This window comes from Leopardus geoffroyi, chromosome B4, assembly GCF_018350155.1.
Source record: "Leopardus geoffroyi isolate Oge1 chromosome B4, O.geoffroyi_Oge1_pat1.0, whole genome shotgun sequence".
In the NCBI taxonomy this organism is placed as follows: Eukaryota; Metazoa; Chordata; class Mammalia; order Carnivora; family Felidae; genus Leopardus; species Leopardus geoffroyi.
In genome coordinates this window covers 18862976-18877596 of record NC_059341.1, presented here as the reverse complement: position 1 = coordinate 18877596, position 14621 = coordinate 18862976, and the positions used below count along the sequence as shown (strand labels likewise).

Genomic DNA, 14621 nt, shown 5'->3' with positions numbered 1-14621 from the left:
GAAAAATTAATTATTTATGGAGAATAATTGAACTAATGTAGGAATTCCATCTCTGCCTCATGCCCTGGTTATACAAATGCAGCCACAAGGACTCCTAGAGCTTGGTGTTAGGTAGGCTGACCATACAATGTATGGGACAACAGCTACGCTTTTGAGAGAGGGAGGGAGAAAGAAATGGTGCATGGGGTCAACAGGCCTAGGCCCGTCTGTCCTGAGAAAAGTGGGTATGTGGTTATTTGGAAATGTACCTGATGGTCACACTTCACGGACCTCTCTTATTTACAAATTTTGTGTTCGACTACGATCAGCCTTTTCAGTCAAGACTTCTTGTAATTTCTCTCTGTCGTGTGGGTATCTTTGCTCATTTTGCTATTTTAGACAATCTAAGTTTATGCTTGTATACTGAAATTTAAGTCTCTGAAATATTTTATGCCCATGCTTTTGAAATATGGCATCGAGGATTACTGCCTCTTTTCGTAGACTGAGTGCGTGAGTCTATGCGCACCCCTTTATATTAATACTTTATATTTATACTCCATCTTTGATATATAAAACTTGACACGGAAAAAAAGCGATACAGGACCGATTTTCCTATAAGAAATGAACACTTTATACACCATTTTTGCTGTATGCAGTTTTAAAGGATTACTCACAAATCTTTTGGGTTCTTTTCCACATTGGAACTCTGTGTGCTAATTTTATTACCTTCTCCTAATTCATGGTTTTTATTTACTTATTTTTTCTGAGGACTTTATTTTGCCATTCGTGCACTTTGCGCAAATCTAACCTCAATACTTGTTAAGGGACAGTTTGTATGTATCTGTTGCAACAAACTATTCAAGGAAGTGTTGAAAGGCTTTAGTGTAAATAAGCTATTAAGACACTTTTCGTAGGCAAGGGAAGGGCTTCTTCCCCTGTCCTGGTGGACATCTGCTTTGGATTACTTGACAAAGCTACATGTGCTAACACCAGGCATAGAACCCTACAGAAGAAATTCCAGCCCTAGCATTTACTTATTTTTTCTTCATCCCTACAACCTTCCGTCCTTCACAAGTTTTTTATTTTAAATCCTGGCTCCACTAAGTTATTAGTTTCGTGACCACCAAGTTATTAGTTTTGTGACCTTGGCTGGGCTTCTCAATGTTCCTAATTTCTCATTTACTTAATCTATGAAACAGGGAACTGAATGCTTACCTCCGGATGTGATTGCAGGGGCTGGATGAGATAAAAGAATTAAAAGACTTTAGGGGAAATGAAGGCTTTCCTGTGATGCCTGACACAGGGTAAATACCAAATAAAAGGTAGCTATCGTAATTACGTTAAGCACCTCCATATGTAAGGCATTCTCACCCTTAAAACAAACCCTGTGTCCTTTCTTTCAAAGCTCATGGGATTCAGCAGCAGCAGCGGCAGCAAATCTGGGTAAGGATAAAATAAACCCATGTGCTGATGAAGTGCAGGGGACAGAGAGGTGAATTCTGATCAGGGCACAGGTCAAAACAGAGGTCTTCTCTGGTGGTCGGAGACGCTATTTTAGGAAAGTAAAATCTGTACTTTAGGACAACCTATCATTAGAAATCATTGCAGCCAAGGTCACGATTCATGGAGAGAATCATTCCCCCTTGACTATGAATTGTCATTGAAGGAAATATTCTAGAGTTGAGAGGAAAGAGAAAGTGACTCTAGGAAAGAGGAAAAAAATGGGTCTCGCTACTCCAGAATTGGCAAATCTCTCTATGGTATCCCAGAGAAGGCAATTTTGAATGCTAATCTTGTTCAACCAATAAATCTTATTTTATCCTGAAATACTTTCTTCTTTGTTTTCCCTAATAATGGATAGCAGCTCAGTCAGACTGCCCTAAAATCATACGAAAAGATACATCTCTAGAATAGCATTACCTAGATGTTCTTAGAACTAAAGAACTAACAAGATTATTACACACATGACTGATTTACTGGATTTAGTGCGCTTTTCCACCAATGATAGCATTCTTATCATAAAATTTCCTTCAAAACTCTGGGCAGGGTAAACTTGGATCTCTGACTCAGGACTTGACAGTAAATCAACTCTTTTAACATTTAGACAATTTCATAAAAATCTTAAGTAAAGGAGTATGCTTGTATCTGAAATATGACATAGTCATATTTCAGCTTTTCTCGGGATTCGATTTTAGCAGAAAGCAAAAAATCAGAAACTATCGCTATGACATTTTAATCATTTTCTTACATAAGTCTTTAAAGAGCTAGCTTGAGTATGAACATTGTATTTTGAATGTCCTTGTATATTTTCACATTAGATTCCCAGCAAAACAAAACAATTAAACCATAAACTACTAATTAAAAGTTTTCTCTTTTACCATATCAGTCTTTTAAACATGAATGTTAATCTAAGGCTCCTCGATACCCAGCAGTCATGTCAATTTTTTTTTAACAGAAGCTAACTGTGAACTTTGTGTTTTGCTTTAAAATTTTTATTTCCTCATCCCTTTATGCATCATATTTTTGTCATAATAATTCAACACCTACTGTTTTTAAAAAACAAAATTGAACAAAATCAATCTCATTCTTGGACAATTAATTTCTAATTATTTCCAGGGGAACTTGTTATTATATTAGTGCAAGCAAGCTAAGGGAATGGAATATATAATTTAGCACTAAAATGCTCCATTTTTGGATACTCCATACATGTTTTTAGGTCGCATGTGTTGACGTTAATAGTTTTCCAAATTATGACCGCATAAAATGCAGTTGCCACAGTCAGTTAGCACATAAGCAAAACTTGAAAATCACTTGGATACTCTTGAAAAAGCAGCTATAAACAGATGTGATACTAAATAATTCTACAGATTTTATTTCTAGCTTGCCAAGTGGTGCTCAGATGGAAAGCAAACACAGCATTCACTGCCTGGAAAATCAAAGACAGCTAAAAAGAATGCCTTGAGATTTCAGGTGGGACTTGGGAATCAGGAGACTTGGCTACAGCACCTGTTGCTTTTGAGTCTGGAAAAAAGAAAGCTGGTTCCTACTCTGTATTCACAACCAGCTTCAAAGACTGGCAGATGGCCAGTGGCAAAAAGGAGACAGAGGCCAAAATGCAAACTAGATGATTGACAGATAGATGAAAAGATAGATAAAACTACAGTTCAAGACTTTAAAAAAAAATAGAATTGCATGCAGTTTATATCCAATAGGCTGACGAATCAACACCATTTCTCCAGAGGAAAGAAATGCAGTCTATGTATTCAGAATTGTTAATTTTCTGCTTGTGAAAGGTTCTTCAACTTCAGAGTTTTCTGAGAGAGTATCCAAAATTTTCTAATCTACTTTAATATATACATTTCCTTTCTTTGTTTTAAAAATATATATTTGCTTGTTTACTGATTGATTCAGTGTAGATACTATGTACGCGTGATAAAAATTCAAATGCTACAAGAGAAAATATGATGAAATGGCAATATTTTCTCTTTCTACCAGTTTCCAATTTATGGCAGTTTCCCCAAAGGTCAACTGTAACTAGTTTCTTATGGATTTTTTCAAAATTATTCTCTATATCAGAATTTTTGCTTTCATGTAATGGATAAAATAACACCATAGCTCATTATACTGTTATAATTAATTCACACAAAAAGAATTAGCACACTTTTGTTAAATCTAGACTTGGAATGCTCAAAAAGAAAAAAACAGGCTTTAATCTTGTATTCTTAAAACACAACTTTGTTTATGTCGCATTTCAGAACAAGCTCATTGATTGAAACACTAAGATTATTTAGATTTGAAAGGATTATAAATTGCACTAAAATAAATTCAAAATTCAATTAATCTCTTACAAGCAGTGCACACCTAAAACAATTATGTTGGCTGTATGGAATTTCTAGAAGCACCATAAGTTCTTTTAGAACAGTGAATCTCTACTTTGATAGTGTAATTTTTAAAAAATTCAGCAAAGATGATCCGATGATTTTAACAAGCTAACAATGTTCCAAAATCTGATTTATTTTATATCCTGTACTTCTCTAAAAACTTCTTTTCTTTTATCAAGATCTCTTTCACTAACTTGGAATAGATTTTTAAAAAAATTTAATAATGTTTATTTATTTTTGAGAGAGAGAGAGGGAGACACAAAATCTAAAGCAGGGTCTGAGCTGTCAGCATAGAGCTTGATGTGGGGTTCGAACTCACAACTGCGAGATCATGACCTGAGCTGAAGTCAGATGCTCAAATGACCAGGCACGCCCTGAATAGATTTTAACAAGGTATATTTTTTATCTTCAAAACCTTTTTCTATATTTGTCTATTTCCAAGTAAAAATAAGTGTTTCCATGCAACTTTGGCATAACCATTGCAGGTTTACAAGACTCTCAGCCCATTTGTGCAAGATCAGCATTTCCACTGTGCTCCTCTCAGATTACCACAGAATCCTCTGAAGAGGTTTATTAAAAAGTTCAATCCCTTGACTCCACTCTGGACCTATTGAATATGAATCCCTTGGTGAGATTCAGGGAAATCTGCATTTTAACAAGCTGCTGTGGCAATTCTTAACTGTATTAATATTTGAGAACTACTGAACCTACGACCACTCAGAATTAATGAATATAAGAACCAAATATACCTAGATGAGATATGTATTTCACAACTCAGGATACAAGGTAAAAGAACTTTATTGATTTGTCCAAGATCAGTCAGCTAATTGTTGGCTGGACCACCAGGTATTCAGAAATCTGGTCTAATCTATCTAGGACGACAAAACATGACTGCCTCTCTACTGTGAATTTTGGGAATTGTGACTCCTTTTCAATCACTCAGGATTGCTTCCTCAGTTCTGGGCTCCTCCTGAACCTTAGCTGGCTAGTACTAACAAGAACCCACTAAAGAGAATCTCATTTGGTCTAGATTTGGGCTACTGTGGTCACCAGTTTTAGACCTATGGGAAATTTATCCATTCCTGCTGAGTGTATAATTAAAGCTTAATGTTTCTCTGACACCTTCAGTCAGAAATGACAGCATTCTCTTCTTCCTGTCTATCATGACCAGGCAGCATACAAGAAAGCATTCCAGTGAATTTTTCTTTAATTAAATAATTTTTTTGGATCTGATATTTAATAAAAGATGCAACCTTCTATCAAAGACAAAAATAGAATTATGTTAGTTATAAACGGCTCCATATTTTGCATTTAAACCTTACATTCAGTTTATTGAAATTATTACCATTTTCGGCTATCAAAATATTACTAATCAGTAATTCTGATAAGCAGACAGAAGTGATTGCAACTTGAAAGAAAGTCAGCATATTGAAACATAGATCAATAAAACTTTATGTAAAATTCTTGAAGCTTGGTGAGTTCTAAATTTTTTCACGTATGTATATCTCTATCTCTATCTCTATCTCTATCTCTATCTCTATCTCTATCTCTATCTCTATCTCCATATCCATATCTATCTATCTATCTATCTATCTATCTATCTATCTATCTAGTTCAAGCACTAGTCGGGGAAGAAGAGAAAGAGGTAGTGAGAATCCCAAACAGGCTTCTGCTGGCAGCGCGGAGCCTGACACAGGGCTCGATTTCATAAACTGTGAGATCATGACCTGAGCCAAAAGAGAAAGTGGGACGCTTAACCGGCTGAGCCACCCAGGTGCCCCGAAGCTCAGTGAATTCTAAATGTCCACCTGAGAATTGGTGCATTTCCAAGTAGAACTTTATTTGAGCCCAATCCACTGAAATAAGCCTACGATTATAATTAATTTTGAATCAGAGCTGCTGGATTTCCCAAATAGCTTCTATTTATTAGATCTGGACTTCACACCTTATCATCAAAGCCAATGGGTTTTCTTATGTGAAAGAATCATATAAATGTGTAGTCTATAAGTAGCCTCAAATATAAACTTAGATCATAATGTCAGAAGAGTTATGGCTATGGTTTTGCCCAGGATATGAAAGGTACATTTAAATAAGCACAATTATACTCTACTGATTAATCTTAATTTTACAAATTTCAGAGCGTGTCACATATTCCAAGAATACATGATATGTAATTGTGCGTTTTCTGATCCTCTCTTTTCAATCTTAACATCTTGGACTAAATTAAGACTTACAACTAAATTAGACTAACAGAATGTTTTATATGGCCCTCTAGGGATTACAGTGGAATTGTACCTTACTTGAGGGCTAGATATTGAGGTGAGAAAGTAGGTAAAAATCCGACTGAATCAAAATATGTTTGGAATTCCCTTAGTACAGTTCTTTCAGAAGCCTTTCTTCTTCCTTAAATGTTTATTTATTTATTTTGATAAAGAGAGAAAAAGAAAGAGTGCGTGAGCAGGCAAAGGGTAGAGAGAGAGAGGGAGAGAGAATCCGAAGCAGGCTCTGAGCTGTCAGTGCAGAGCCTGATTCAGGGTTTGATCCCACAAACTGTGAGATCATGGCCTGAGGTGAAATCAAGAGCCAGGTACTTGACAAACTGAGCCACCCAGGTGTCATTCTTTAATAAAACCACTTCTTCCAAAGTCAGTATGGACTGTTGGATTTTGGCTGACTCCAGGTGAAGCTGTTGGCTTCCTTTTAGGACCGTGTGGTATGAAAACTACTCTCTGTTTCCTTAAACCCTAAAGTCACACTCAATCCTGCAGATGTGCATGTATGTTTAGGGGTATGTAGAAAGGAAACTGAAGGGGATAGGTATATTCAAGTTTCCTTTGGTGCTTGTATTCAGAAGCATACGATTACTGGTTGTGGAAATTTGGATTGACTGCATTATTTAAATTTGTTCTCTCCATTTCTCTCTCCTCTCAAACTTAGGTAGTTTAATTTCTGTAAGCTAAATGAACATATGATAATGAGTACATTCTACCTTCAAAAAATTAGCTGTGCCTATGTAAAAAGGATTTTTCATCCTTAATTAATTTAGATTGATAATACATTTTATATCATTAGTGAATTATTCGCGACTATTTCTGACTGGATACACTTCAAAATTTTTGAAGCCCAGTACATGTGAGACATTTTTCTACTTCTCTTTTTGTTACTGAAAAGAAATCCAGTTCATTCAGTAGAAAATAACAGCCAGTGCCATCGTGTTTAAGGAAATGCAGTAGAAATAACAGGTCAAAATAAATATAGAGCAGTTATGCAAAACTATTTTTCCTCATCTTATACATCTTCTTAAGTAAATACGTGATATTACTATTTAGAAGACACATGCCTTTACCATTAGTAGGGATTTACCTATTCTATTCATTCTTTTGATGGATGGAATCACGGAAAGTATTCATTCTCCAATTTTTACCAGTAGCCTTATGACTTCGATTGGAGCTAATAAAATGTGGAAAATTCTGGAAAAGTGAGACACCAAGAGACTAACTCCCCAGTATGCAACATGCTTGATTATAAATGTTGGCACTTTATGCCAGGCATCAGCTTAGTTCTTTCTAGAACCATTTGGTTGATACTGAAAAAAACCAATGGATGAGAACAGCCAAAGTGACCAATTAGAATTTTCATGAAAGTGGAAATTCCTGGCCTTGATCATCTTCACGATCAGTTCAACTGTATGTGTTGGATTGTTGTATTAGTCCAGGCATGGTGTGCTGTAGAAGACATTAACATGAGTAAGACTACATTTCTACCCTTGAAAGAATTTACGTTCTCTTATTTCTCCTTTATTGATTCCTCCTTTTTGTCTTCAACTCCGTGTGGCAAAAATTCTAATTATGCACAAGAATACATAATGAAAAATCATACTTATTCTCATGTTTGTGTCTGCTCCCTAAAAACAAATATTATTATCAGTCTCTTATGTATTTTTTCCAAGGTATTCTTTGCCTATGCAAACAAACATGTAAAATAATTTTATATGATAAAATTAGCATATTTCATACCTCAGACCTCATTACACTATGCCAGAGGCTAGCTCCTGGAATCTCTTCTTTTTTCTTTTTTTAAAAAAATTTTTTTTAACATTTATTTATTTTTGAGACAGAGAGAGACAGAGCATGAATGGGGGAGGGTCAGAGAGAGAGGGAGACACAGAATCCGAAGCAGGCTCCAGGCTCTGAGCTGTCAGCACAGAGCCCGACGTGGGGCTCGAACTCAGGAACTGAGATCGTGACTTGAGCTGAAGCCAGACGCTCAACCGACTGAGCCACCCAGGTGCCCCAAATTTTTAAGTGCATGAATGAGTGAATGAATATTTTAAGAGCCAAAATATATTTTCAACTGAAAAATAGACTTTTGGATGATGAAGGCTAATGAAACTAAAGTCTCTTCAAAAAGGTGAGGTTTCTTAGCATGATACCAACAAATAAACTCCTGCTATTAAGAGTTTTGCTGTATTTTCCCTTATAATGTTCTGTTTTATTTCTTTGGCCATAGCACTCATCACTAGTAACTCTATTTTCTGCACACCCATTTGTTTACATTCTTTCTCATCATACTAAAAATGTAAGCGCTGTGAGCAAAGTGATTTTCTCTTGTTTATCACTGAATTCACAATTTAGGACAGCAACCTGAACAAGGAGACATTCAAAAATTTTTGTTGAATGAGTGAAAATAAAAGGTATTAGTTGAAAGTGGTTGATTCGTGTCCTCTCAATTTTTCAATGAAGAAACAAAAGCATTCTTATCTAGAAGTAATGGGCCACCGATTCTGTGTAAATAGTTTCGATTATGGATCTCATTAAATGTTCTTATAACTCAAATTCCTCCAGACATGGGGTAAGCCATTACAAATATTTTGCCTTAGTTTTTGCTTCCTGAAAAATAGGAATTAGAGGAAATAAACAAACCAATTAAAATTATCTTATCTTTTTAGAGAAAGCCCAACTGGAGAGTTCAATAATCACCACCAACTGATTATCATTCAGGGGTAAATGAGCACAAATGAGAAAGTAAAAAGGATGGGAGAAAAAAATCTGAGAGGCACTTTTTGTGCTGCTTAGGATAAGGCTTCTCTTGTTTTATTGAACTTGTTAATAAAAGCTCCAAAGTCTGGGGAAAAGACTTCCGGGCAGCAAAAGCAAAGTTTTGAGGCTCACAGGTCTAAGGAGAAATTAATAAAATGCAGTGGGGAAATTAAATTGAACAAAAGTGCAATGAGCCATAGGTAAAGCAATTAATTAAGCAGGTTTTGATATGTATATAAGTGGGTTGCTGAAGAAGTAAAAATAAATCCAAGATTTTAAACCAGTGTTTGGTATTCAGCAGAACACCAAATGGTCACATGTAGAAAACTTGTAGTTTTTAAAGTAGTGTTCTTTGAGGACTTCCTTCCTTATTTATATGCATCACCACCTTTCCTTTTTCCATTAATCTTTTAAAAAAACCTATGCTTTCAATAATATACAAAAGCCTTTTGCTTTTGCTTGATTCTCTTCCGCATTCTTTTTATGCCAATTTCAAAACCAGGCAATTTTCTTGCAGGCTCAATGATAAAAATATGTACTTTTCGGGAGTATGTCTACTACTTTTCAGGAAGCAATGAAGATTAACTTGGAGGTGTCACGATTGCAGGCTGGGAGTCACACAGATCTAGTGTCAATTCATGCTTAACCTTAAGTATGAATTAACCTCACTCATAACTCTTAAGAGCTATGAGACCCTGTACAAATAACCTAGCTCCTGTAAGCCTCAGTTTCCTCCATTGTCAAAAATGTAGTATGAGCTAAATACATTTGCTAATTCCTTGGCACAATGTCTGCCAGAGGAATATTTCAATAAAATGGAAGTATTAATCTAAAGCAATTTGCAACTTGTGTGTGTGTTTTGATTGCCAAAATTGCTTGCTTATATATATATGTATGTATTTATATATATGTACTACAAATACAAATTTATAATATAAATATATGCACATAAATATTTGTATATTTTTACCAAAAATGTTTTTTTTTTAAATAATGAAATGATTGGTGGGAAATAGGTTTCTCAGCTAGTGTCCCGAATCTTCATTCACAAGTACATTATTTCAGTTGAGAATTCGATTGAGAATCTGTCTGGGGCGGCTAACTCTCCTGGCTTTCCTCTGACTCTCCTGGCTTCAGCACTCAGATTCCTTCATCCTCAGAAACCCTTCTTTCTCAGACAAATCTAGTCACGAGTCCTTCGTTTGGAAGGTAATCATTCATTCATGCATCCATCCGTTTTTCTGTAGTACAAGGTACATTCTTATTCTGGAGATACGAAGGCCAATCGGCCTTAATAAAGCCACAGCCTAGAAAAGGAAACAAACCAGCAAGTGTCCGTGAGACCTATGGTAGCTGCTGCTGATGGAGGTTTGCCCAGGACGTCTGAGAAACGCAGGTGCGGGGCACCTCACGCAAACTCATGGTTTCTGAAGACTTCTCAAAGGACGTGAGCACTGAACTGGAACTTGAATTAGGTTCACACCCTGACAGGGTCTTCTACTCAATTCTTGTGGGAGTTTTCAGTATCACTTAACTATACATATTAAAGTGCCATCTTCTTAGATTCATTTTGGCTGTTATCTAAGCAGATTTTGAATAGCTTCTGATATGCAGGCAATGTTTATGGAATGTCAACAATATAGGAATATAAATGACCACAAACTGTTAGTTTGCAAGTAGTTCTTCCCGGGGTGTCTGGGTGGCTCAGTCGGTAAAGCGTCTGACTTCGGCTCAGGTCGTGATCTTGCGGTTTGTGAGTTCGAGTCCCACGTTGGACTCTGTGCTGACGGCTCAGAGCCTGGAGCCTGCTTCGGATTCTGTGCCTCCCCCTCTCTCTGCCCCTCCCATGCTCATGCTCTGTCTGTCTCCGTCTCTCAATTATAAATAAACGTTAAAAAAAAATTTAAAGCAGTTGTTCGCAACATGGAGATACAGGTAAGTTAAAATCGACTTTTAAGAGTAGTAATCTCCTGCTTGCTTTATCATTATGTGAAATTCATTGCACAAAGGAAATTATTGGAACAGGCTATGCTGAAAACAATGCAGCGATTATAATAAATAATATTGTTCTATCCACAATACTGTACTGGTTGCCCCAAAGTTAGCAAGTTGAACATGTTTCCTAAAGCTTGTTATCAGGGAATTGACATTCTATTCTTTATACTTCAATAACTTTTAAAAGTATTCCTGAACATGCTGCGATCATCACAGCAAGTGCTGCGGGAAGATGATAAGACATAGGAGGCTTTTACAACAGAAAGCTCAGATGCAAACAAGCGCAGACGGGTAGCTTGAAGACTCGGTTCTTCACCTGCAGGAAGAAGCAGACTTTTCACAGACTCTGAAGGTGGAAGGGAACTTCCTTCTAAAAAGACTGTAAACTGCACGGGGGGCAGTGATCACACCTGTATCATTCGCTGCTGCTTTCCCAGCACTTGCGACATAATTGGTGCACAAGATGGTGGAGTAAATAACAAAACACATTTAAAAGTCTTCACTCTGCATTTCCAACAAATGATCATTCATTCTCTGAAAAACTCGAGGGACTAAAAACTCCTCTGCCATTCATGAAAATCAAACCACGCATTCTATTCATGTGGAGGTCAGTTAGTGTCACTTTATTCCCTAACTTTAGACCACATCTCTAATCTTGGCTAGTAACCTTTGAGATAATTCCTGGAATTTACTAAGAATGTGCATGTGGTCATGCATAAACCGCCCTTGTTATAGTAATGATATGTCATACCACGCTTTCCGAAGAATATGGACCAATGGCATCAATTTATAGACTCCTCAGTCATAATCACCCTCTAGTTTAAACCCCATAGAAACTACAGATATGTATCAGGTAATTATTTTATTGACTATAAAGGTTCTTGGTAATTTTGAGTGATCAAAGGAAAATTTTAAAACTCACTAAAATTCTGAGCAGTTTTTGCATTTTGGTCACTTCTGCATTTTTTTTTTACATGTATACATGTGTTCATATATACCTAATCAATACACCTGACACATCTAAAATTCAATGGAAGAGTTGGAAGCAACAAGTCTGTGAAATTTTTACATTTTCTGTATTACTCTTTTTTTACCTTTGAAGTTTACTACACCAACTGCAGTTGAAGCCAATCTGAGAGGATACACAGGGGCCACAACCATTAAACTGGAGACATGCTAGGAAACAGGAAGAATAGGTTTATCAAGACTAATTGGCAGCATGGAGAGAAATTAAAAAAAAAAGAATGCTCAACCAAAATTAAAATCCCCCACCCATCCCTATATACACGCAGGATCAAAATACCTATGCATAAACAGATCAGATCATGAAACTTTCCACCTAGTTCTGTTCACATGGTAACTTACTAGGTAATGGGGTCATCTCCACAGCTGAAATATTGGTAATTTTTGACATTTGTAGCTCTACTCGGTGGTATTCATAAATTGTTCTTCTCCGGACATCTGTAAAAACACAAATAGAAAAAAAAAAAAGCCTTTCAAGATTTCTTTGCCTATAAACAACATTTAATAATGAATATAAAATTATATGCTTTTCACCCAATGTGGTTTTAAAATGAAGATTTGAAATAATCCCTGTGAAGAGAGTGGTTATTAAAAACAACCTGAAAATCATATGCTGATATACCCAGAAGTCTTTTTTTTAATTTTAATTTAATTTTATTTTATTTTAGAGAGAGAGAGAATGTAAGCAGGGAGAGGGACAGAAAGAGAGAATCCCTTTTTTTAAATTTTTAAAATGTTTTATTTATTTTTGAGAGAGAGAGAGAGAGAGAGAGAGAAAGAGAGACAAGTGGGGGAGGGGGAGAGAGAGAGAGGAAGATGCAGAATCCAAAACAGCTCCAGGGCTCTGAGCTGTCAGCACAGAGCCCAACGTGGGCTTGAACCCATAAACCATGAGATCACAACTTGAGGTGAAGTCAGAGTCTCAACCGACTGAGTCACCCAGGCGCCCCAGACAGAGAGAGAATCTTAACGCAGGCTCCACACTCAGGGTGGAGACTGATGCAGGGCTCTATGCCATGACCCAGGGATCATGACCTGAACTGAAATCAGATTTGGATGCTCAACCAACTGAGCCACCCAGGTGGCCCTCAGCCCTCCAGAAGTCTTTTTTTTTTAACCTGTGGAGTTGAAATGTTGATTATGGTCTCAGATATCTCACTTTGCTAGTGGGCTCCAACCCATTGTTACTCAGAATACACTGAAGAAGTTTTCTTGATGGATTTATATATTTTGAAAGACTTTGACATAAAATCATATGACTTCACTCATATGAGGACTTTAAGAAACAAAACAGATGAACATAAGGGAAGGGAAACAAAAATAATATAAAAACAGGGAGGAGGACAAAACAGAAGAGACTCATAAATATGGAGAACAAACTGAGGGTTGCTGGAGGGGTTGCGGGAGGGGGGGAGGGGGGAGGGGCTAAGTGGGTAAGGGGCACTAAGGAATCTTACTCCTGAAATCATTGTTGCACTATATGCTAACTAACTTGGATGTAAATTAAAAAAAAATTAAAAAAAAATTAAAAAAATAATAAATAAACATTAAAAAAAAGAAATTATTATGCTAAGTGAAATAAGTCAGTCAGAGGTAGTCCAATACCATATGATTTCACTCATGTGTTGTATTTAAGAAACAAATGACTCATCATAGGGAGAGAAAAGAGGAAAAGCAACAGATTCTTAACTAAATTAGAGAAAAAATTCATGGCTAGCAGAGTGAAGTGGGCAGGAGGATGGTTTAAATCGATGATGGGGATTAAGAAGTGCAATGTGATGAGCACCAGATGTTGTATATAAGTAATGAATTACTATATTATACACCCACAACTAACATTTTGCTGTATATTAACTAAATGGAATTTAAGTAAAACTTAAAAAAATTAAAAAAACTTAAAAAAGGTAAGATGATACCATTTCTGTAAAACTCAAGCTAAAATAAGTCTTTTAGGAATGGGTAACAATTACAATTTTTTCACAGCCTAAAAAAAAAAAAAGAAAATTCACAGCCAGAATATGAGTCTGATTGCTTTAAAGGTTTAGATGGGTTTCTTTTAATAAAAGTAAAACAGAACTTAGGTCACTTTAAAAAAATTAGTACTAATATTTATTAAATATACAGCATTGTATCTGAGAAAGGTTAACAACTGGTACTTAGATTGTATGAGGGAACTTATAATTATTCATCAGCAAATCCAACAGTCTCCCTGAGGAGTAGGCTAGATCGGAGACTTTGACATGAACTTTAATAATTAAATATCAGATAAATATGGAAAACATATTTTATTACAATTAAGACTGTTGAAGAAATATATTTAAGATCCCCTATTAAAAAAAAGACCTGAGTCTTACGCTCATGAGCTTGCCTGAGTTTGGTAAATTGTAATGGGTGAAGCAATGTTATCAGCATTTTATTTAGCTCTTGAAATGCTTGTGATGAAAGGAACACATTTCCTGAATGCTATCTTATCGATCAGGAATTATTTGCTATATATCGATCAGTTTATTTAAAAAATATCAGAGTATCTAATCTTGGGAAGTCATATGTCATAGTGGTTGATAGAACACGCTCTTGAACAATTTCGCGTGGGTCAAATCCCAGTGTTGCTGCTTGTATCTGTGTGACCCTGGGCTCCTTTGTTAGCCTCTCCCGCCTCAGTTTCCTCATCTCTAAAATAGAGATAATAGTACCTAGATCACTG

The 14621-nt window shown here is 36.1% G+C and overlaps 1 protein-coding gene across 2 annotated transcripts in view; it reads right to left on the bottom strand.

Annotated features, from left to right (window-relative positions):
• PLXDC2 (plexin domain containing 2) overlaps window positions 1–14621 on the bottom strand; it is a 448342-nt gene that overhangs the window by 85524 nt on the left and 348197 nt on the right. For both annotated transcript variants that reach the window (XM_045463293.1, XM_045463292.1), the window contains exons 8-9: window positions 12260–12355; window positions 11989–12070 (exon numbers count right to left, since the gene is read on the bottom strand). In XM_045463293.1, coding sequence (XP_045319249.1) covers window positions 11989–12070; window positions 12260–12355 — 178 coding nt within the window. The remainder of the gene's footprint in view (window positions 1–11988; window positions 12071–12259; window positions 12356–14621) is intronic.